This window comes from Choloepus didactylus, chromosome 3, assembly GCF_015220235.1.
Source record: "Choloepus didactylus isolate mChoDid1 chromosome 3, mChoDid1.pri, whole genome shotgun sequence".
Lineage (NCBI taxonomy): Eukaryota > Metazoa > Chordata > Mammalia > Pilosa > Megalonychidae > Choloepus > Choloepus didactylus.
Window position 1 is genome coordinate 86,935,500 of NC_051309.1, and position 25,640 is coordinate 86,961,139.

Below are 25,640 nucleotides of genomic sequence, written 5' to 3' on the forward strand. Positions count from 1 at the left end.
ATTTTCATTCCTCCAAAATAAAGAAAAAAATAAAAAAGAACACCCAAAACATCTCGTACTGCTTATCCCCCCCAATATGTATATACATACATACACACACATATACACACACACACACACACACACATATATATATACACACTTTTTTTGGTCTTTATTTTATTACTCATCTGCCCATACACTGGATAAAGGGAGTGTCAGTCACAGGTTTTCACAATCACATGGTCATGTGAATGCTCCAATTTAACTCAAACTTCAGTTTTCTAGAATTTTTGACTATCTAACTTTGATAGTATGGTCTGGTACAAATATGCTTACAATGTTTTACTAGGGGATTTTCAAATAATTTTCCTTTAACGAACTAGAGTTTTCTATTAAATGAAAAACTTTGCATCAGTGTCAACATATTTAGAGCCCTTTTCCCTCCTCCTTCCACTGACACACACATACCCCCAGGCAACAGAGACTTAAATTTTGAAATAATTCTAACTATACCCCTAGCTCTTAACCAGCAATCAGAATGAATGTGCTGCTCTAGTGCCTTGGCATTCCTGTTCAATTTCCATCAAAAGATAGGCAAGAGAATGTTCTTCATTTCTGAATTAATGTCCTCTTGAGCTAAGTCACCAAACAAGGGAAAGTGTCCCTTTTTCAAGGCTTTCTGTTGGGAAATTTCTCCCTAACACTCCTACTCATCACACAAAATGAAAGAACTGACACTTATAGGCTAAAAAAATAGCCATACTATTGGTAAGTGGTGTTCTCTTTGCAGAAGAACAATTAAAAGAATTTCCCCAAATTTTCTAGTCCAGGAGCATTAGAAATCACCACATAGACCATCATACTCATTAGCCCCCTTGTTCACATCTGTCGGAAGGCAAATCCAGGTTAGAGAACACGCCGCTTACTTTGCATGTCTTTTTTCATCATCACGGTTCAGGTTTGCCACATACCCTTCAAGATACTTTTGCAGTTCTTCAAATGTCCCGACTGTTTGGTTGAATGTTCTAAATAAATAAAGTAAAATACAAGAAAATGATTAAAAGCTCCATGCTGATAATGACCATTTCAACGTGACATTTTCCCTCAAGCCCATAAATGACTACTTGTAGTTATTCATGCCTTTGTAAATTGTTTTCAATCATTTATGGAACATTAAAGCTGCCAAAATATGTAGAATAGTTATTAGAAACTGTATAATTGATCCATTTAAGTTTATGAAAGCAAAGGGGCTATCAGTGGGAAAGAAAACCATTTTCTGAGGTTTTCTATTCAGGCTTACCAATAAATGTGTCTTTAATCAGAAGACAGTGGAAAGAAAGCGGTCTACATGATCTGTTTACTGAATCAAAAGATTACAGAAGTCACAAGAGTTTTTCTAACTTTGGTTAATTAAATTAAGCTACTTATTTTTTTTAAATGATAGATGAAATTGATCCCTTCCTGGTTCCTAGGTTAATACTCCTCATGTCACTTTCCTTTATCATTAAATCTAAATATTCTACCTTAACATAATAGCTCTCTATCTGAGACCCAGCTAACACCTCCTGTCTTTCCCCACCATCATGGATCACTGGTTGGCCATGTGCCACACCAGATCTCCTGGTCTCTTACCTCAGTGCAGTGTCTCTGGGAATTCTTTCATACTACACTCCCCATCAGGCAAAATCATCCCCTTCCTCACTAGTGAAACATTTTTTCTTGATTGTCCTTCTGATGCTTCCCCAACACTATATCCTGCAGTCTACCTTGAGTTACTTTTTGTCCCTTCTACAAAATAGACTATTTCTTAAAAGTAGAGAACATGCTTTATCATCTGTGTAACATCTTAAGCACCTGGTACACAGTAGAATGAAAGAACGAAAATTTATCCTCAAATACCTTAAAGTAATAAACTAGAGCCATCTCAATATTGTACTGTGGCAACTTACCACTTGCCTAGCCCTGAACAATCTACCCACGTTTAATGGATTCCCGGCTTCTTTCTGTGTCTCTATTTATGTCATTCAGCATGTATTACACCCTGTGCTGGGTATTTTCCATTTTACCCTCCAGATCTACTCTCCACTGTTTCCCACCCTGACCTGTGAACTAACCTTTGCAGAATGCAGAGTAGTGAGAAATGAAACAATATTATCATGGAATTTCTAATTTCCAAAAGTTGAAATATTCAAGTAAAACAGAAATACTTATTACATTTTGTTTTACTATTATTTATTATATACTTAAGCATTATTTTATTTGCTATTAAACTACTGAAGCATTGTTGTAAATAAATATATATATATATTTTTAATATAGATGATACTGGTGTTACAGGTGCCTAGAAATTCTCAGCTAACTGTTCAAAGTCAAACTTCAACAGTGAAAACATTCTAGCTATAACATTCAAACAGCCCTTATCCTTTGGATGTTACAGCCTGAGGGGTAACTAATAAGCTCCTTTGAGATTTATCCCAACAATCAATGATGGAAATGACACAAATAACACTTCCCATTTTTTAGAGCTATTTCTGTTTTCCAAAATTATTTCCACAAATTTTGTCACATTTTAAAAATAGGAAATATAGCTCAAAGTCTAACTCTCCTTCTTGAAATGTGTTCATTGTAAACATACATTAAGATAATGAATTAGGAAAGAAGAAATAAAAAGCCACAAGCTCTCAGTCACTCTATCTCCTTGCCAAGGTGGTGTCCTTTATTCAGCCAACATCTGGTAAGTACCTCCCATGTGCCAAGGACTATGTCATATGCTGGCCCTGTTTTGTCAGTGAAGAAGACTACCCTGGTTTCTGTAATGATGAAGCATACAGATGAGTGAGAGGACAGATGTTAAATAAAGCAATTAAATAAAGTGTGATTAATATATGATGGGGCATTTAGGAAGCTATGGGAGCATTATCATGGGATACTAATCTAGTCTATAAGTCATAGCTAGGGTGATCATACAGTTTATCATAAAAACTAAGATACTTTTCAGAGTGAAATGGGGTACCAATAATAAATGTGTTGAGATAGCCAGAAATGTACCAGGAAATTCAGGATTTAGGTCATCCTAGCCATATCTGGCTATTCATTTTTCCTAACCCATCTTCCATAACCCACGTAACTTTTTATATCTCATTGCACTTTGTATATTACTTTGCATAATATAGGGTACTTTATAATACTTTCAGGTTTTCAGGATACTTTGTATATTACAGGATCTCAACTATACACCTTTAATTAAACATTTTAAAATTATAATCTTCCAACTAATTTGCAAATTATATAGAATCACGTATCCTTTTCACAGAATATGCATACATGAAATATTACATAAATATTTGATGCATGTGATTACAGTGAAGAAAAAGGAAAGTAGTTCTCTTCTATCATATTTTTAGTCCTCGTATTTTGGAGCGATTTATGAGCTTCCACCACACAGCTTATGCCATTCACTGCATGTATATAAAATTCAAATATAATTTTAAGGAACTTACATGCAAAAATGCATTATTTGTACAATATTGTGCCAATATATTTTCCTTTTGAGAGCTGGCAACCAAAAATTACCTTTTCCCTGAACATATATTGCAATTTAATTTCTTAGCCCTATGTTTTTGCTATTGGGTTTTACTTTACCTGGAGTTCTTTCCACCACCCCTGTTTGCCTAGAACAATCCTATTAATTCTTTAAGGCTTATCTCCACATACACACACAAATGTTGCCCACTTTACTGCACGGTGATTGCTTCTTTTTCTGAATGCATGCTATGGTAGCCAAAATGGCATCAAAGAAAGAAGGCTGGAACGAATGAGGAACCCTGGATAGAGCAGCCCCTGCTCTATCACAGATGGCACTGTTGGGGCAATTCCTTAACCGATCTGGAACTCACTTTTCTTATATGTAAGGGAGAGAATTAAAATAACTCTAATTTGTAGTAAAAATTATTAACTTTTTAGGTGTGTTAATGGTATTGTGGTTATACATTAAAAATAGCACGTATTTTAGTTATGCTACCAAAATATATAGATGAAATAATTTTGTTTGGAATTTGCTTGGAAATAGCATGGGGAAGGCAGAGAGTGGCAAATACAGATCACACATAAGTTGATAATTGTTCAACTTGCATTACAGGGTTCATGATACTATTCTATCTACCTTTGAAGATGTTTGAAATTTTCCAAAATAAAGAATGCACAAAGGTTCTTTCCAGCTCTAAATCTCTATGGTTCTACATTTAACAACTTGTGTTTAAGTAGCAGTCAACTATATACTCCCCTATGAAACCTCTTGTCATTTTATTATTTTTTTGTTAATGGTTCATATGAGTATGCTCTATTTCTTGGACTGTATTTTAATTTTCTTAGACAATGTGCTGACAACTCTGAATTTCCTTTATTATATCTAGTAAATAATCAATAAATGTTTAACCTATTGACGGAAAATCCACAGGCCCAAATTCAAGTATGATTTGAAGGGAGTTTACACAAAATGAGACTTATTCTGAAAAATAACCTAAGATATTTAGAAATTAATATTGACATGCATCACTTGTAAATTGCCACAAATGTCAAATTACAACTTCTCTGCAAGTGTATATAGTTAATAAATATTTTATTTTCTGCTTGGGAGAGATAGGTTTTGTTCAAAAAAATTCTTTGACTGATTAGGGCATTTTAGAAATAAATTATGAAGTCTTTCACTGTTATGTGGAAAGAAAATCCATGAGAGAACTAATAAAGGTTATTTCTGGAAGACACAGAATTTAAATCAGTCTATTGCTGATATTTATGTACAAACTTTGCACACAAAATATTTAGCCTGCCAGCATCTGCCACTGCCACAGACAGATTCAGATCAGAAGGCCCCGTTTCTTCCCATGAATTTTAATTGACTTTACTTGCATCTGGGGATTGGCCAGCATTTCCAGGAAGTGATGAATAAGAGACTACCCCTTGGAATAACAGAGGTAGCTGTCGCCAGGTTTCTCCAACATCATCAGCATACTTACTCTCGATCTATAACCAGGCACGCAACATCATTTTCTTCAGCAATAATGTTAGCTGATCTGACATCATCACTGCAGACAAAAACAGGAAAGTCAAATAAACATCCATTTTTATTAAACCACTCAAAGACTCTCTTTTCTAACATCATGGTTTATACTAAAGCCAACTCCCCCCACAAAAAAAAGGATTTGAAATGTGCTCCAATAATGGTTATGTACACAAGAAATCAAAGGAGAAGAAAATTGCACTGGGAACACAGAAGATTCAGTGACTGTAACTGTATACAGCATCTAGCTCTGAGCCTTGTGTGCAAAATAAAATAGCTCTCTTCCGGTCAAAGGAGGTAAAACTGAAATTACCAATCAGAAATTCAGAGGGAAAACATTCAAGTAATTAAAATGTGATAAATCAACCAAAAATAAAACCAAAAGAAAGTGTTTTTAGTGCCATATTACCAATTAATTATATACTAAAATACTTTTATTACATAGAATCTAAGATGCACACTTTCTATTAAAATCTCTGAAGTCAGAATGTGTCTTATAATTGATGATGAGTCACAATATAATTAGCAACATTTTCTCTCTTTCTTGGGGGGACATAATATAATGGAGCATCTTATAATTAATGATATATTAGATATGATAAATTATGGTATATGATCTAATGATGATAAATTTACCTAACAATAAATTAGCAAAAATATTTCAGCTACATGGGCTTTCTGAGTCTGTAGCAGAGTACTCAGCTGTGTGTGTGTGGAGATGATACAGATATAGATATAAATATGATCTTGGATTATGGGCCAAGTATTTGATTTGTGAGCTCAGGAAAAGGAAGAAGATATGACATTCCTTTCACTTGTCAGTGTCATGATTTTGACCAGGAATGTTCTCTGAAAATACTGGTATTATATTTTTATGAACTTATGTTCCTTTCATAATAATTTTGTGAGTGTCATGGATTTATTTTTGCATGCAAATTTCTGAAGGAAATCCTGGGACTACTTAGTGTGAAGTCAAGGAAATATATAGAATGTAAGGAATATTGAGCCACAATTTGTGGCCCTGAAAAGTAATAGCGTAAGAAGGCACAAAAATGTAAAAATATCTGTATCCAACTTTCCTTCACATGGATTTTGGCTTTATGCTTTCAAGGGCTTTAGAGAGTTAGGTGTCTATATTAAACATAAATTCTTATATTTCTCATGAGGAAACACTACAATTAGCTGGCTGCAACATACAGCATAAATTATTTCAAATCTTGCAAAACCAGATAGCTTATTTCCTTTTCAAGAGTTCTTTTGATTCTACAGTCCATTTATAAAATAGTTCTGTGCACTCAAACTTTAGTAACTTTGTTAGGAAGTAAGACAAAAATAATAAGAAAATGTTAAGAACTATATTAAAGTTTTGAGTAATGATACAAAATGATTATATTATATACATGTATTCATATTTTTTGACAAAGACCAAAAAAAAAAAAAAAAAAACAATTTCCCTATAATTGAAACAACTTCATTATGAGCTGCTAGAAAACGGAACAGAAAATTCAGCTTGTCTTTAAATTGTATGTTTTAATTGTTTATATAATAGCTATACCAACTTATCAAGTTTAGGTAGTTGCTTTTTCATGATAGCTTTATAACTTTCAAATTATCAAATTTGTCTTCAGATAATTTACGAATATATTTTCTTTGCTCTGTTCTATCAATCAGACATACAAATCAGCAGAACTGGGGATCACGAGACAAAAATTAGGAGGAAGATAAATGAGTAGAAATCTTACTGTTTAAAAAATAAGCATAAATTTGAAATAATTTAGTTATTTAGTTAGAAATTTTAAGTAATTTCTTAAGTAATTAATTTAAAGTAATTCTTATGAAAACATATACAAAAAAGCATATACAAAAAAAGGATGCTGCCCCAAAATTTAACTTTATCTTAATAAAGTCATTTATATTTTGGAAAATGCATTTCTTCACACTTGTTTTCTGAGCTCCAGGAAGTTCAAAGTGTTGCCTGAGCCATTTTATTAGCCTTTAAAATATTTCTTCTGCAAATTGGATCAATAGTAAATAAACTCATACCTCAAAACAGTTGCACTTCAGGTAGAAACGACATATATACTATTTTGAGTTGTTTCTAAAACTTGCAAAATGAGCTGATAGAAATTCTTAAGAAAATATCACTTCAACAGAAAGATTTTTAAAATATCCAAAATATTTACAGTCATTATTTGATGATAAAGAAAGGCAAAATCTCTAAACAGGGCAATATTTTGAACCTTGGACACATACACACACACACACACACACACACACACACACAAAGTCATTCTTAAGAAGAAATTATAACGTTCATATCCTTACCTCTCCCTCTGAATTTTCTAAACTAAAAATTCTAATAGAATACTAATTTTATTTTCACTAGCAAACAACATTTTCCAATTTATTTCCTGGGATAAGTTAGTATATTTGTTTCTTGCCTAACAAATTAATTATACATGATTTTAAAAGTCAGTTTAATTTTTGTTTTTACCTCCTGGATATTGGTTGCCATTAGTTTGGTGTCTCAATTTGACAACAATCAATGAATTACTTACACAAATATGGTATATAAATTCATGCATTCACCTGATAAGTGCTTTCTCTCCAAAGTATTCTCCTTTCTGCAATGTTTTTATCAGTTGTGGCTGATCGTGGTCCTCTGTACTCTGTGTGACCTTTACCTAGGCAATGTTAAACAATTTTTTTAAAAAAGAGGAAAAGGAAAGGGCAGTTGAGCACGTATCTACGTATCCATTCAATCAAACTCACCAGAGGTATATAAGGCTGATGGAACAAGGTAAAAGACAGGCAATTTCTGAGCCTTTGCTTTGGGTTTGCTGTAGTTAGGACAATCTAACCACACTCCACTCATTTTGATGGAGGGGTAAACCTGCAGCTTTAATGTGACCAAATGACTCAACTCTCTGAAAGGGGAAGATTTTTTCATTCAAACACCACCTCCCAAAGTTAAATTTTATATGCATTCAGTGATTCCTTCCTAGGGGTGATCAAAGTAAATAACAGCGGTCCTGAAGCAACTTCTGTTATTTTAAAAAGTCTAACAGAGATGGCAGATTAATCAAGAATAAGGCCAAGTGTCAGGAGTTCTGAACCTGGTGCTCTCAGGTTGACTCAATGAAGCCTGTATATAGCCTAAAACTGAAGGCAAGCTGTGACTACGGAGAAGGGTCCACAGCCTTCGTGAGCATGTCAAAGTGGTCCATGGCCCCAGAAGGTTCAAGAACCTCCATGGCAGAGGCAAACAAAAACATCGTTATTCCTTGTTTGGGGCTACACTTATTTCAAGTCACCATGGTAACAAAGGTTGCTTCGATGGTGATTAGAAATTCTGATAGGCATCTATGCATGTCATAATGAATTAAATGGAAAAGAATAATAATAAATGCAATTCATTTATTAGCCAAAATTCTTCAAAGCACAGAGTCCAAGTAGGGAAGAAATGATAAGAAGTGGTTCTAAGTGTTGAAAGAGTTTAGGAGGTTTGAAACTATTTGGTAACATTTTACTTCACTGGGGGCCAAGTTCAAAGTTGAACCACAAACCAGTTCTTCCATGGAAGAAAGAACTTATGTAAAAGTCCAACAGTTTATGGACAAAGGTATCAATGATTTACTATTTCTTCCAATATTTCACAAATGTGTTTTCTCATCTCTGAAGAACATTGTTAAGAGTCAACATAGGAACAAATGGCAACATGTTATCCACTCATTAGCTAGTTAAAAAAAAATGCCCACTTATTTTACATATTAGGATAAAATTTGCATCAGCATCTAAATCAGTTTGAGCTTTTGCACATGAATTTACGTTCTGAGCCAAATTGTTGCTATAAATACATGTCTGACCAATGCCATTCTCAACTGCTGAGTTCATTCTCCTCCACCTGCTACTTGCCACATATGTTAGAAGGGAAAATATTCCAGCCCTGACCTGGACTCAAAGCAAGAGAAGACCTTAAGAATAATCCTGTCATTTCATACACAAGGAAGCTGGGTCCAAAGAACATCAGATGACTTGCCTAAGGTCACTCAGAAATGACAGTCTCAGCTGGAACCCATCAAAGATCTCCTGTGCTCCTAAACCCACTGCTCTGCCTGAACCCCATGAGACTTTTCTGGTAGATGCTCCTTTACCTGTTCAATGAAGAGAACTTCCTACATTGCAATACAGAGCATTGTTGCATTTCTGGCAAGCTGATTATAAAAAGACTTTTTAAATTTATTTTATGTAACATTTACTTAATATTTACCTTTCCTTTTGCTAAAATGAAAAAGGTACTTCCTTCCTCCCCCTCTCTAATGATGAAATCTCCTTTGTCATAGTATTCCTATTGGGAAGAGAGAGAAAGAAAACGTTCGGTAAGTGGAAATGTACAACTGAAGACATAACAGAAATGGAACTTCTTGTCTCTCTGAAATAAGTGTTGACACCTGTTTCTTTTATTTTTTGCTTATTGTAACTATAATTTTTTAAAATTGCAGTCATAAACTGTGGAAAAGTAAGGAGACTTTTACTTCATCATCTGCAATTATGTTTTTCTTTTGCAGAAAAACTTTACCGGAGATACTGGATTTCAGGCATGGAGGGAAATGAGAGCAAGGAATAATCACTGACATACAGGTGCAGCTTTCACCAAAATAATCTACATAGAAAATGTTTCATAGTCTGCAAAAGTCCAAAAAATGTGTGTAGAGTTTAGAAAAAGAACATATAATTAACTGATAAGTTGAAAAGATTATTCCATATAGATTTTAGGACTATACTGGCATCATTTTCTAATTCCTGGATGAATAACAGCTTTGAAGATTCTACATCCACAATAAGCAACTCTTTTATAGGAAGTCTTTGCAAAGATTTATCATCATGAAAGACTGACATTAGAATGCTTTACATGTAAATTCTGTTCTTAATGTAGTTTTAGCCTCATGAAATCTCGAATTATCACTTATTTCTTTATATTTATTAAGGTCTATTTCCCTCAGATATATTTGTATAATTAGAGAATCCTCGGGCAAGAAAAAAATCATGTATCCACCTGTCAGATCAAAAGAGCAACTCAGTATCTTAGAAAACAAAAGATGGATTAGACTGTCCCCCTTTACTTTGCTTTAATTTCATTTTGTCTCAGTTATAGAACTAAAATAGATTTCTTAACTATTTATACAAACAAAAAGGTACTTCTTTAGTTAAAGAAAAAGACATCATTAACAACATAACAGCCCTCTTTTGTTTTTCTTTTAGACTTGGAAATAAATTCTAAACTGGACTACCACTGTAGCTGTTTTTTAATACCTGTTTGAACATTTACTCTTAAAAGACATTTGTACATATGGAATAAATATTACTCCTAATGTTCAGAAACATACCTTTCATTTACATAGCATATACATTTTATAGGACATTACTATATCTCATGGAAAGAAGCAAAATATCTTAGGGAATAAAGTACTCTGAAACCAAACACATCTAGGTTCAAATCCCAATGCTGCAACTTTCTAATGGTACATCTAAGGGCTCTGAATTTCACTTTCATCAATCCAGATACCTCAAATAAGAGCATTTACCTTCAGAGATTTCGAGAGGATAGTATATTAGTTTTCTATTGCTGCCATAACAAATTACCACAAACTCAGTGCCTTAAAACAACAGCCATTTAGCATCTCATGGTTTCAGTGAGTTGGAAGTCACGGCACAGCTCGGCTCAACTGAACCTCTCTCTCTAGGGTCTCTCAAGGTTGACATCAAGGAATCGGTAGGGTTATGTTCCTTCGTGGAGATGCTGGGGAAGAATCCACTTCCAAGTTTATTCAGGTTGTTGGCCCAATTCAGTGCCTTGTGGTTGTGGGATAAGGACCCCGTTTCCTTGCTGGCAGTCAGCTGAGGGCTGTCCTTCACTCCTCGAGGCCTCTCTTCAGTCCTTGCACACAGCCCTCTACATCTCACAACCAGCAGGAGTGTGTCAAATTCTTCTCATACTCTGAATCTCTCTCTGGCTTCCACTTCTGCTGTATCTCTCTTGCTTCCTCTTCTGTCACATCCTCGGACTCCAGCCAGAGAAAACGCTTTGCTTTTAAGGGCTCATGTAATTGTATTGTGCCCATCTGGATATGCCAGAATCATCTCCCTTTCTTAAGGTCCCTAACCTTACCTATATCTGCAAAGTTCTTTTTGCCATATAATGTAACATGCTCACAAATTCTAAGGATTAGGCCACAGACATTTGGGCGGGGGGTACAAATCTGTCTACCACAATAAGCCAATTAAAAATAATGCTTTAAAGCATCTAAGAGGTTCTGAAACATAGTAAATACAAAATTAATAACTGCCACGTTAAGGAGGAAGATGATAATTGTTTGCTTAGCTGTTAATTAAATCGTCTGGAGATCACTTTCCTTTTCTTTAAAATTAAGATTATATTTCCTACCATATTCAGTGTTGTTTGAGGACCAGGTAAGATAGTGTTTCTAAAGCACCTGGTGGCCCATTTAGCACATACCAGACACATGGTATGAACAGCTGCTGGCTGCTCAGCCATAGTAATATATGACTTCCCACATAAATCACACTCCCCAGGCTTCCTGCTGTTGCTATGGCCAAGTGACTAAGCCCTCTCTGAAGGTATCTGACGAGAATACCTGATGTGTGCCACTTCCAGGCCAAGCTCATGAACCTTTTCAAATACATGCCTTCATACTTTTCCCCAACTTTAATGGCATGGCCCAAAGGGACATTGGAAGCCACATGTTGAAAATGTCAGTGCAACCTTCAGTTTAGTTTCCTGAATAACTCTGGGTAGTCAACTGGAACCATCCTCCTTGGACTGACACGTGAACAAAAGACATACTTCTGTTCTATTTGAACAATGCTATTTGGGGCTTATTTGCAATCAAAGTTTGCTTGCTCCAACTCTTTTTATTCTTTCTCATTTCAGTTTTATCAAAATTTTTGCTATCTACAAGCTCAATTTTACAGCTGAGATGACTGTGACCCTTGGAGGTTAAGTGAATGACCAAGATCTCACAGTCCAGTGTCCTTATTATGCGTCTACTGCTCAATTCCCTTTACTAAACTGCCTATGTCATGTTATATTTTCCTGTTTAAGACAGTCTGATCTTCAGTCCCTCTCATGTCCATCTCAACCTCAGCCCTCATAGCCCACATGGAGCGGGGGGAAGTGGAGAATTTCTTTAGTACTGTTAAGCTGTTCTTCAGTTATTACAAAGCTTTTGTTAAGTACAGAGGCATGGTTTTCATTCCTGTCAACCAGATAAGTTAAAAGGGAGAAAGCTTGAAAGAGAACACTGAGAAAGAGTTTTGTTGTTTCTTAAGGGACAACATTCCTAGTGGTATTTTTTCCAGGGATGATTCTTTGTCACCCAAAACCATGGGAGGAAGATAAATAATACCACCCAGAGTGTTGACAGTAACTTCATAGATCAGAAAGAGCTGTGGAAATAGGTCAGACCAAAAATACATGGCGGTAAGTACTGGCTGTGATGCTAGGCTGGTCAGCATTTGTCAACTAGGGAGTGTGTCCAGACTAGCCAGGGTGGTCACAAAGACCAAAAAGAGAGATGCAAACAGTGTGGCTATTGTCCATGTGGTTACACTGCAAAGGGGTCCCTTAGAGGACCAAAAAGCCATAGACCCTACCAGGTAGAGCAATGGTTGTCAAGCATCTTTTACTCCACCCACAACAAGAAATGCATTTTACATGTATACCCAACCCCTATGTGTGAGCATTCACACATACAGACATTTGTATAAAATCAAAACACTTTTTTCAAAATAATACATACTTACCATGCTGATATAAAAAAAAAAGTCCCCGTTAAATTTGTTTCATGACCCACTGAGTTCTGACCTACAGTCCAAAAAAGATATTTTAAGAGAAAACATCTTAGAAACCTTGAGAGCAATTACTTAGGGTGAGGCAAGAAGGTAAAATAAGAAAATCAATTCCAAGATAGATTGAGAAATAGAAGTCAGAAGAAAACTACACAACCAATCAGCAACAGCAAAAGATGGAAAGATTTTTTGGCCGTAAAGAAAATGTTCATTCTGTGATAATCACATAACAGAGCAAAATGCTAGCACCTGAGTCAGTGCAAGTAGAATATACAAGATCAAAAGAAAAATCCAAGAAAGATCTGATGGAGGACAAGGATAAAGAAGCAAGCCTAACACTTCTGTCAAGTTTTTAGTTTGTAGACTAGAAGTCTCCATTACAAAGAAGTATTGATGATATATGATCAGATGTATGACACCACACAAACCTACACACTCCCCCACCTAAGTGTATCATGTGACTACTGTAACCAAGTTGATTATTTAAAATAACTGAATACAGTTATGTGGGTTCTTAGCAGTTAATTTTTTGTCTTACCAAGTGCAAAGTTCAAAGAAGCCTTAGAAAATTTAAAGCAAACATACCTGGATCACTACCAACCACCCAAGCCTAATTTAGTACTAACCCTGACTGGTTGTCTTTTTTAAGAATGAGGTCTTACAAAATGAAAAGTGAAAGAAAGTATTTTTGGCAAGCCAATTGTACAGAAGTCTATAATTTAAATATTGAAAGAGCCCAGAGAGATGTGGTACACCTTCACCTTATTTTGTAGCTGAGGAGATATTAATGCCCACCATAATTAACTGACAGCTATTAGAGACAGCAGCAAGACCGGAAACCCTAATCTCCAGGTTTTGGACACGTGAACTGTTAATAACGTCTCTCTGTCCCGCCTTTGATGCATCCATAAACCAGGTAAAACCTACAATTATCTCAACTTTCTTAGGACTCTAGATGTAATCATTAAATGAGAAAATCCCACTGGTTTCTGCAAGTCATACTAGGGACTCTTAGAAATGAAGACTAGAATTTTAAAAAATGATTAAAAATGAAGAATTCCTGAAGGAAGAGGTAGACTGTGGCAAACTCTGAATATGTGTAGTCCATTCATGACTTTAAACCAGTGATTCTCAAACTTCAGTGAGTTTAAGAATCACATAGTTAAAAATGTTAAAATGTGGATTTGGGAGCTCCTACCTGAGAGTTTCTGATTCAGTGTGGAATGGTACCAGAGAATCTTTTGACTAAACACTATAGGAGATCTGAATAAGGAAAGGGACACCACTCTACTCTCCCACCCCTACTCCACTTCAACTCTGGCATCCAGAGAGATGGCACAACATAGTTACAACACAGGGGTGACAATGGGTCAAATGTCAGAGCTCTGTAACCAAGAGTTAGGTGACTTTATGATCAATCCCAGTATTTTGTAGTATGGGAAGGCATAGTCAAATCCCATGCTTCCTGGATTGATTACCATGGGTGGGAGCAGACGTTCCTTCCACTCCTGTCTCCTGCACTTCACAAATGCCAGGTGTGTAAGTCACATGCTCACTTTCATTATCAATAGCGACACTGCATTCTGAATCTGTATTACGCTTTAGAATTTTCATCAGTTAACTCTTAAAGCGCACCAGCAATCATATTAGTATTATTTTCACTCTCATTTTCCCGTGAGAACATAACAAGAGGCTTAAAAGTGATGTCTGCATCCAGAACTGAATGTTCTTGGTGATTTAAGCTAAAACAATAAAGGCTTTGGGAGCCACCGTACAGTCGGGGCTAATTTTGTCTAGGAGTTCAATTCCAAGTCTTAGCAAAAACATCAGATCGTCTGCTCGGTGAGGGGAAATGCTGATCCCCCTCCCTCTACCACCACCAAAAACACCTCCCAAATCAACTCCCCAACAGCGTGACAGCTTCAGCCTGCTTTTCTCAGAGATCACAAAGCCAGTTTGTGGGACAGCTGGTCCTGGAACTCAGCATGTGCTCTGTCATAGCTTCCATGCATAAGTGATTGTCTGTTGTCAGGACCCTGTTGAGGGGTCATTGGTCCAAGCTATGCTGGTAAATTATGTGCTTTTCTTAGAACTAAATGGATCCCATTACTCCCTGGTTAATCACTTTCGCATTTGAGAATTTTCACGCGTTACAGAGACATGTTTGTTTGCCAGGTAGGAATAAAGAGCCCTTTATAAAACGAGCTGCTGTCTGCAAAGGCTGAGATACACAAGGTTTCTAGGGTGTTTTAAAAGATGAGACTTTCAAACTCGAATTGTGTGTTAATTAATACTGGATTTGAACTGCCACCTATATATCCTGTAGCAATTGCCTGTGGCTACTATAAATATGTCTAATTTGCCATTTATTTTTAATGATACTAAATTTTAATATTTGCTGTCAGCATGAAATTCCCCTCTGGTGGACCTACTTTATTAGTATTATATTAAAAACAGATTTCCTTGGTTAACAAAAAAATATAGAGCCTCTCCAGCTAAAAAAAAAAACTCTCAGAAATCAGGATGAATTATTAATTTGTAACATCTGTGATTGGGTTCTGTTACATTGGGGAAAATCCCAAGAGAAGCAGGGCAGGCAGTCCTCTTGAAAATGACTTCATGTCTGAACTCTCTGGGGACACACAGCCAGGCACTGTCATCGTGGTCTGTCCTTGATAAACTGCTGGCTGGGTTCCACGAATTGTAAATGGAAACACTGCTGGTATCACTTACACTTCAGGATAATACGGTCTGTGCTCCCTTCTCAACAGATATTAGTTTACATTGTATATTGTGATTGACAGAGACATGAATCTGTCAACAATCAGTTTTACAGGGTGTTTTTTTCCTCCCACTGAGAACAGCTTTATAAACGCTTAAAGTCTAATGTTTCTCCTTTATACTATTCCTCACCTCCTTTAAACTCTATAAAAGCCATTTTGGTTTCAATAAAATTGATTTAAAAAAAAAGTTTGAGAGAAGTTATTTGCTTTGAATTTTAATCTCTGAAATCTTTAGAGGCTTTCCTGTAATGCATATAATTAGAATCTAAGGTACATGTCATAAAAGCATTATTCACGGAAAGACTTGACTGGTCTTGGACTAGAACCAACCATCTGGGTGATGCCTAAAACGAGTTTTTGAACACATTCCAATAAGCCTTTTCTCCTAGATGTTAAAATAGGTAAAGCACTTCTTAAGTGCCGTTTTTGTTTTTTTTAATGTATTTTTGTGGCCTAGCACATTCAAGAATGAAGTGTTTTACAGCCTGATTCACAGGCTTGTCACCAAAAATACCAATATACCCCTTCTCCACTCCATTTCCCATTATACATCACTGACTCCTTTCTACTATGAAGTCGCTGTAAGGGATTGTGATGTTAATTATAGAAAATCAAAGACCTCTTCAGTATGCAGATTCATTTTATTAAAAATATACTAAAAAAGACTGAAATACATAAATCAAATTTCACTTTACACATGCAAATCCAATTTCTTTACATACTTTTCAAAAGAGTTACCGAAATCATACCCTTAATTCAGTCTGAGCTGGCCTAAGGTTTTTCACAATACAGAAGTCCTGGTCTCAGTAAACTGTTGCTCTACCTTCTTTGCCTTATTATTCATTTATACTGTAATAATATGACCAGATTACAAAATGTTTTTAATGAAATCTACTTTTTACTTCAAAATTTCTTACCACTTCCAAGCAGTCAATGATCTTGGTTAATTTATCTTCAGGCAAATTCTTCAGCAAGGATACACTTCAAAATTAAAAGAAATGTCTATTTAATTTTGCTTCTTGAACTCAACTATAACAGACATATATGCAGATTTTAAATTCTTTACAGGCATTTAAAAAATATAAAGTACTTTTTCCAAAGCAATTTCCAAATATAGCATGTGTAAATGAATGGGAAATCATATGTGCACAAAGCAGACATCTATCACAGGCATATAAAAATAGCAAAATACCAGAGAGGGGAAAAACAAAAACAAAAAAAACAACTTTGGTCTCTTTGGGGAATTTTTTTTTTTACATTTGTTGTTGGTTTTCAAAGTGACTCAGCCAAAAATGTGCCCCTCTCCACATCTCAATGTCTCTTCTACTAGCATGGGCAAAGATCTCTTGCTTCCAGTGGAGAATCAAATCCATCTAAATCCTTGTAAGTTACATAAAGACTGAACTCAAGGTGGCATGGGAATTAGCATTGAAATCATCTTGGATTATTACCTTATTGTACTGTCTTTTAAAATTAATGGTAGTCAAATGCATGAAATAGAAACATTTTTACAGATATACTAAGAATGAAATAAAACACAAAACCAATTATTAAATTAAAATCAGAAATTCTACTCCAACCAATCATGATTCAACTTGCACATGTTCCCTTCTAATTTAACCCAATTTTAGTCAGGACTATTAATATAATTTCTATATGATAAGTACTTCCTTTTTACCATCTAAAATTTTACACTCATAAGAGAAAAAAAAAAAGATGCTCTTCCCTAAACACATGATTGGATCTGGATTGGGTTAAGACAGAGAGCTCCGAATGACTCCTGCCGATGTCACCAGGAGGCATGTGACCAGGAGACCTCTGTAAGTGTATCTGTAGCACAACTGTTCATAATTGCAAAAGAAAAAAAAAATCTGAACACAACCCCAGTGGGAAAAAGGATAAACTCACTGTGGTAAAGTCATGTAATGGAACATGCACCAGGAGAAATGAGTTAATTGACCAACATCAATGGATCTTAACAAAAAATACTGCGTGAAAAATGAGTCACAAAAATAGCACCATTTTTAAAAACTAAAGCTAGATACAAAATTACTATGAAAAACAAGGGAGGGATTACTAAACTTCAGAATGCAGACTATCACTAAGGAGAAGATGAGGGAATGGCTGGGAAATGACATGAAAACTTCAACAATATCACTAACTTTCCATCTCTTAGGTTGGGCAGTAGCTTCACGGGTGTTCATTTTGCTATTACGTTTTATAATTTAAACATGGACTACATGTCTTCTTTTATGTATAGCACATGCTTCCTAGTAAAAAATGTAATTGGAGGAAGAGATTATTGTATAAAATTTTTTTTTAAAAAAAGGGGAAATGTATTTCCCTAATATATCTATATATTGATGAGATGGTAATAGGGCAAACTGAATTTGTCATTGACTGATACATACCCATTATGAAAATTCTAATTCTGGCCCAAATTTGGGATCTATATTGCTAGGAAAAACCCTTTCTTGTAAACCTATCACCTTTGAGATAAGAGGAAAATTTCTTTTGTCTGTCTTCCTTTTATGAAGGCAGGGAACAAGTTAGCTTATTCACCACTGAATCCACAATGTTTCGTGCCTAGCAATAAGTATTTGTTGAGTGAACAGATGAATAAGATGGAAGGAAGGGAAGAATCAAGGAATGGAAGGGTGCAAGGGAGGGAAGGAAGGAAGGAAAAAGGAATGGAAAAAAAGACAGAAGGAAAATGTAGTAGCAATATCTGAACACACTGGACTCTAAGTGAATGAACTGCCCTGCCTAGTGGTTTAAGTCTCATCTTTCGGACATTCAAACACAAACCCACAGGCACTGGTTTGTTTATGCCTCACCTTTTTGCCCTTGTATAAGTGTTGCTCAATAGCTGCAAATGTTGACCTGTCCTTTTCAGTTGTTGGATTTTGAGAGCACCCATGCTCTCAAGAAGATCCCACAAAGTGATGCCAAGGCAGTGACTGGGCATATGGGTAAGGCACTGCTTATCATTATTGCCACCCTGCCAGAAGACATTATTACCTCTGGGAGGTAATGTTCTTGGTGATTTAAGCTAGATTTAAGCTAGATCAGCAAGATTCTATGTAAGAAGTCTTAACCCATGCAATACTCTACTTAATTAACAATGTTCTCATCCAATGTTTACTGATCCTTAATTATATGCTAGCCACTGTGCAGTCCTAAATAAGGTTACTTATCACACAAAATCAACGGCTTCCAAGGCTATTTATACAATATAAAAGCACTATGCTTAAAAAGAATTTAGAATTGTTTTTTTTTTTTTTGGGGGGGGGGGGTCATATGATGCATTACTATTACTACTACTTATTATGGATAGCATTACCTCACAATTTTATCACAGTTTCAGAGAGTCTCAAAAATCCCACAAAAGGTACACAAAGAGTTTAAACAAGGAGCTGATACTCTCCATTTTTTTTTTAAATGTTCAACTGGCTTTTGCAGTTAAATAGGCATTTAAGTTGTTTCCCTAAAATTGATGTATCCAAGCTATGGGGTACAGCACAAGCCACAAAATGTATTGTTTCAAGTATGTATGTCAACATGACAAGTACAGCTAACATTTCTGACAAGTTAATTTGCTGTAAACAATAGTAATTTGGAAGATCATGCAAAAGAGAAAAAGAATGCCTTAGGTAACATAAGGAAAGCAAAATAAATTAATTTTAATATGATCCTAGGCAAAGCATTATAAGAAAGGTTATCTTTTTCTATCTACTTCCAAATAATAGAATGTCTTTCAAAGTCAACTGAACCACACAAAAGTGAATATATGTTAGGATTTTTGTGGACATTTTTCTATATTTAAACACTATGACTCCATCAATACAAGGACCAAAAAAATAGAGAAATAAATCAGTGCACAGATCCAAAGGAAATTAAATATAATTTTTGACACATAGAGGCATTTATTGCAAAGCAAACCTTTGTTCTTTTGGTTTAGTCATGTGGAAAACGCTTTAAAGGGAGAAGCTGTGGTAAAATAACTATCCTGATAAAATGTCCGTAAAGCTATGAGGAGCCAGTCAATACATTTCATGGGTTATAAAGCTGAAGTACTGTGTTTATTTTCCAAAATCAACATATCCACTATGTGGATACACAATCTTCTGTTCTTTACCCCAATGTGTTATTCTTACCTTCTGAGGAAGTTTCTGTACTGTTCATCTCTAGCTTGAGCTGTCCTTCTCATTATATTCTGGAATACCTCTCGATCTAGTGCCCAAGTTTTCACATTGGTAATAGCTTTAGAAAGATGAATTTAAAACAAACACAATAAAACAGTGTTTAGCCCCAATTTTAAGAAAACATTCCAAAATACAATAGTATAATAATGAATGAATTTGTAATATATCTCATAAAATTATATTTCATGAAAAATGCATTATTTAAACACAAAAAATGGGAGGAAACAGATATTAATGGCTAGTTTTATAAAATCTTTTTTTTTTTTTTTTTTTTTTGGCTTGTGAAAAATACCATGATTTGGGAGTAGGTAACAGAGAATTCTCTTTCTTATTATGTTTTGCTTAGGATGATATTAAAATTAGTTTGCAATTCCAACTGCATACTACATCATCAAGATGTACTTCATGATATGATCTTATATATAGAAAACCCTGAGAAATCGACGATACAGCTACTAGAGCTAATAAACAAATTTAGCAAAGTAGCGGGATACAAGGTTAATGCACATAAGTCAGTAATGTTTCTATATGCTAGAAATGAACAAACTGAAGAGACACTCAAGAAAAAGATACCATTTTCAATAGCAACTAAAAAAATCAAGTACCTAGGAATAAACTTAACCAAAGATGTAAAAGACCTATACAAAGAAAACTACATAACTCTACTAAAAGAAATAGAAGGGGACCTTAAAAGATGGAAAAATATTCCATGTTCATGGATAGGAAGGCTAAATGTCATTAAGATGTCAATTCTACCCAAACTCATCTACAGATTCAATGCAATCCCAATCAAAATTCCAACAACCTACTTTGCAGACTTGGAAAAGCTAGTTATCAAATTTATTTGGAAAGGGAAGATGCCTCGAATTGCTAAAGACACTCTAAAAAAGAAAAACGAAGTGGGAGGACTTACACTCCCTGACTTTGAAGCTTATTATAAAGCCACAGTTGCCAAAACAGCATGGTACTGGCACAAAGATAGACATATAGATCAATGGAATCGAACTGAGAATTCGGAGACAGACCCTCAGATCTATGGCCGACTGATCTTTGATAAGGCCCCCAAAGTCACTGAACTGAGTCATAATGGTCTTTTCAACAAATGGGGCTGGGAGAGTTGGATATCCATATCCAAAAGAATGAAAGAGGACCCCTACCTCACCCCCTACACAAAAATTAACTCAAAATGGACCAAAGATCTCAATATAAAAGAAAGTACCATAAAACTCCTAGAACATAATGTAGGAAAACATCTTCAAGACCTTGTATTAGGCGGCCACTTCCTAGACTTTACACCCAAAGCACAAACAACAAAAGAGAAAATAGATAAATGGGAACTCCTCAAGCTTAGAAGTTTCTGCACCTCAAAGGAATTTCTCAAAAAGGTAAAGAGGCAGCCAACTCAATGGGAAAAAACTTTTGGAAACCATGTATCTGACAAAAGACTGATATCTTGCATATATAAAGAAATCCTACAACTCAATGACAAAAGTACAGTCGGCCCAACGGTTGCTGCAAAGGAGAGGCTAGGCCTCCCTATATTTGTGCCTAAGAGTCTCCTCCTGAATGCCTCTTTGTTGCTCAGATGTGGCCCTCTCTCTCTGGCTAAGCCAACTTGAAAGGTGAAATCACTGCCCTCCCCCCTACGTGGGATCAGACACCCAGGGGAGTGAATCTCCCTGGCAACGTGGAATATGACTCCCGGGGAGGAATGTAGACCCAGCATTGTGGGACGGAGAACATCTTCATGACCAAAAGGGGGATGTGAAAGGAAATGAAATAAGCTTCAGTGGCAGAGAGATTCCAAAAGGAGCCGAGAGGTCACTCTGGTGGGCACTCTTACGCACACTTTAGACAACCCTTTTTAGGTTCTAAAGAATTGGGGTAGCTGGTGGTGGATACCTGAAACTATCAAACTACAACCCAGAACCCATGAATCTCGAAGACAGTTGTATAAAAATGTAGCTTATGAGGGGTGACAATGGGATTGGGATAGCCATAAGGACCAAACTCCACTTTGTCTAGTTTATGGATGGATGTGTAGAAAAGTAGGGGAAGGAAACAAACAGACAAAGGTACCCAGTGTTCTTTTTTACTTCAATTGCTCTTTTTCACTCTAATTATTATTCTTGTTATTTTTGTGTGTGTGCTAATGAAGGTGTCAGGGATTGATTTAGGTGATGAATGTACAACTATGTAATGGTACTGTAAACAATCGAAAGTACAATTTGTTTTGTATGACTGCGTGGTATGTGAATATATCTCAATAAAATGATGATTAAAAAAAAAAAAAAAAAGAAATGCAATGGAAAAAAAAAAAAAAAAAAAAAGTACAGTCGGCCCAAATATAAAATGGGCAAAAGATATGAAAAGACAGTTCTCTGAAGAGGAAATACAAATGGCCAAGAAACACATGAAAAAATGTTCAGCTTCACTAGCTATTAGAGAGATGCAAATTAAGACCACAATGAGATACCATCTAACACCGATTAGAATGGCTGCCATTAAACAAACAGGAAACTACAAATGCTGGAGGGGATGTGGAGAAATTGGAACTCTTATTCACTGTTGGTGGGACTGTATAATGGTTCAGCCACTCTGGAAGTCAGTCTGGCAGTTCCTTAGAAAACTAGATATAGAGTTACCATTCGATCCAGCGATTGCACTTCTCGGTATATACCCGGAAGATCGGAAAGCAGTGACACGAACAGATATCTGCACGCCAATGTTCATAGCAGCATTATTCACAATTGCCAAGAGATGGAAACAACCCAAATGTCCTTCAACAGATGAGTGGATAAATAAAATGTGGTATATACACACGATGGAATACTATGCGGCAGTAAGAAGGAACGATCTCGTGAAACATATGACAACATGGATGAACCTTGAAGACATAATGCTGAGCGAAATAAGCCAGGCACAAAAAGAGAAATATTATATGCTACCACTAATGTGAACTTTGAAAAATGTAAAACAAATGGTTTATAAGGTAGAATGTAGGGGAACTAGCAATAGAGAGCAATTAAGGAAGGGGGAACAATAATCCAAGAAGAACAGATAAGCTATTTAACGTTCTGGGGATGCCCAGGAATGACTATGGTCTGTTAATTTCTGATGGATATAGTAGGAGCAAGTTCACAGAAATGTTGCTATATTAGGTAACTTTCTTGGGGTAAAGTAGGAACACGTTGGAAGTTAAGCAGTTATCTTAGGGTAGTTGTCTTTTTCTTACTCCCTTGTTATGGTCTCTTTGAAATGTTCTTTTATTGTATGTTTGGTTTCTTTTTAACTTTTTTTTCATACAGTTGATTTAAAAAAGAAGGGAAAGTTAAAAAAAAAAAAAGAAAAAGAAAAACAAGGAAAAAAAAAAGATGTAGTGCTCCTTTGAGGAGCCTGTGGAGAATGCAGGGGTATTCGCCTACCCCACCTCCATGGTTGCTAACATGACCACAGACATAGGGGACTGGTGGTTTGATGGGTTGAGCCCTCTACCACAGGTTTTACCCTTGGGAGGACGGTTGCTGCAAAGGAGAGGCTAGGCCTCCCTATGGTTGTGCCTAAGAGCCTCCTCCCGAATGCCTCTTTGTTGCTCAGATGTGGCCCCTGTCTCTCTAGCTAAGCCAACCTGAAAGGTGAAATCACTGCCCTCCCCCCTACATGGGATCAGACACCCAGGGGAGTGAATCTTCCTGGCAACGTGGAATATGACTCCCGGGGAGGAATGTAGACCCGGCATCGTGGGACGGAGAACATCTTCTTGACCAAAAGGGGGATGTGAAAGGAAATGAAATAAGCTTCAGTGGCAGAGAGAATCCAAAAGGAGCCGAGAGGTCACTCTGGTGGGCACTCTTACGCACACTTTAGACAACCCTTTTTAGGTTCTAAAGAATTGGGGTAGCTGGTGGTGGATACCTGTAACTATCAAACTACAACCCAGAACCCATGAATCTCGAAGACAGCTGTATAAAAATGTAGCTTATGAGGGGTGACAATGGGATTGGGAAAGCCATAAGGACCACACTCCACTTTGTCTAGTTTATGGATGGATGAGTAGAAAAATAGGGGAAGGAAACAAACAGACAAAGGTACCCAGTGTTCTTTTTTACTTCAATTGCTCTTTTTCACTCTAATTATTATTCTTGTTATTCTTGTGTGTGTGCTAATGAAGGTGTCAGGGATTGATTTGGGTGATGAATGTACAACTATGTAATGGTACTGTGAACAATCGAAAGTACGATTTGTTTTGTATGACTGCGTGGTATGTGAATATATCTCAATAAAATGATGATTAAAAAAAAAATGTAGCTTATGAGGGGTGACAAGGGGATTGGGAAAGCCATAAGGACCACACTCCACTTTGTCTAGTTTATGGATGGATGAGTAGAAAAATAGGGGAAGGAAACAAACAGACAAAGGTACCCAGTGTTCTTTTTTACTTCAATTGCTCTTTTTCACTCTAATTATTATTCTTGTTATTCTTCTGTGTGTGCTAATGAAGGTGTCAGGGATTGATTTGGGTGATGAATGTACAACTATGTAATGGTACTGTGAACAATCGAAAGTACGATTTGTTTTGTATGACTGCGTGGTATATGAATATATCTCAATAAAATGAAGATTAAAAAAAAAAAAAAAAAAAGACATAATGCTGAGCAAAATAAGCCAGGCACAAAAAGAGAGATATTGTGTGTTACCACTAATGTGAATTCTGTGAAAAATGTACAATGTTTTATACTGTAGAATGTAGGGGACCTAGAGATACCAATTAGTGGAGGGGGAATGATAATCTAATAAGAACAGATAAACTATGGAGGGTAATCTCAATGTTATGGGAATGCTCAGAAATGATTATGGTTTGTAAACTTTCTTGGATATAGTAAGATCATGTTGGAAGCAATAGAGTTATTTTAGGTGTTTTTTTTCTCTTATTCCTTTGTTTTCTTAGGGGTTGTTAATTTTCTTGGGGTATGGTAGGAACATGTTGGAAGCAATGTAGTTATTTTAGATTATTTGTTTTTCTTACTCCTCTGTTTGGACAGGGTTTATTAATTTTCTTGGGGTATGGTAGGAACATATTGGAAGCAAAGTAGTTATTTTAGTTTATTTGTTTTCCTTAATCCATTGCTTTGTTTGAAATATTGTGGGGTTTTTTTGGTTGTTGTTTGCCTGTTTGTTTTTAATTTTTTGATAAACAAAGTTAAAAAATTGAAAAAAATCAGTAGAAAAATGGTAGTAAAAACTAAATGACAAATAGGGTGGGATGGGGGGATGGTTTGGGTATTCTCTTTTCACTTTTATTTTTTATTCTTATTCTGATTCTTTCTGATGTAAGGAAAATGTTCAGAAATAGATTGTGGTGATGAACGCATAACTATATGATCATACTGTGAACAGTTGATTGTATACCATGGATGACTGTATGGTTTGTGAATATATTTCAATAAAACTGAATTAAAAAAAAAAAAAAAAAAAAAGATGTACTTCAGATTCACGTTGTGCTACAAGAGAAAGTTAGCCAGTCTGTAGCTAATCCAAATAGTGAAAAATTCATAAGCAGATGATTGAAAGTTAAATATATCTAAGTGCTGTGTATCTTTTTATATTGCTTTAAACACTGTTGCTAAAGGGAACTAATATATTTTAAGGATCTCCATGGTTACTTTTGTGTATAATGTACACAAATCATTTTTAAAGATATTACAGAAGTAAGTTTTTTGAGACAGAAAGTGTTTTAAAGGA

General features: G+C 35.7%; 1 protein-coding gene across 2 annotated transcripts in view; it reads right to left on the reverse strand.

The window, feature by feature from the left end:
* Nucleotides 1–25,640, reverse strand: part of PRKG2 (protein kinase cGMP-dependent 2) — a 105,156-nt gene that overhangs the window by 47,974 nt on the left and 31,542 nt on the right. The window contains exons 5-10 of one of the 2 annotated variants that reach the window (XM_037830086.1): nucleotides 19,851–19,956; nucleotides 16,611–16,674; nucleotides 9,312–9,389; nucleotides 7,631–7,725; nucleotides 4,998–5,066; nucleotides 954–1,007 (exon numbers count right to left, since the gene is read on the reverse strand). In XM_037830086.1, coding sequence (XP_037686014.1) covers nucleotides 954–1,007; nucleotides 4,998–5,066; nucleotides 7,631–7,725; nucleotides 9,312–9,389; nucleotides 16,611–16,674; nucleotides 19,851–19,956 — 466 coding nt within the window. Of the gene's footprint in view, nucleotides 1–908; nucleotides 1,008–4,997; nucleotides 5,067–7,630; nucleotides 7,726–9,311; nucleotides 9,390–16,610; nucleotides 16,675–19,850; nucleotides 19,957–25,640 lie in introns of both variants that reach the window. The other variant, XM_037830085.1, reaches the window with a different exon arrangement.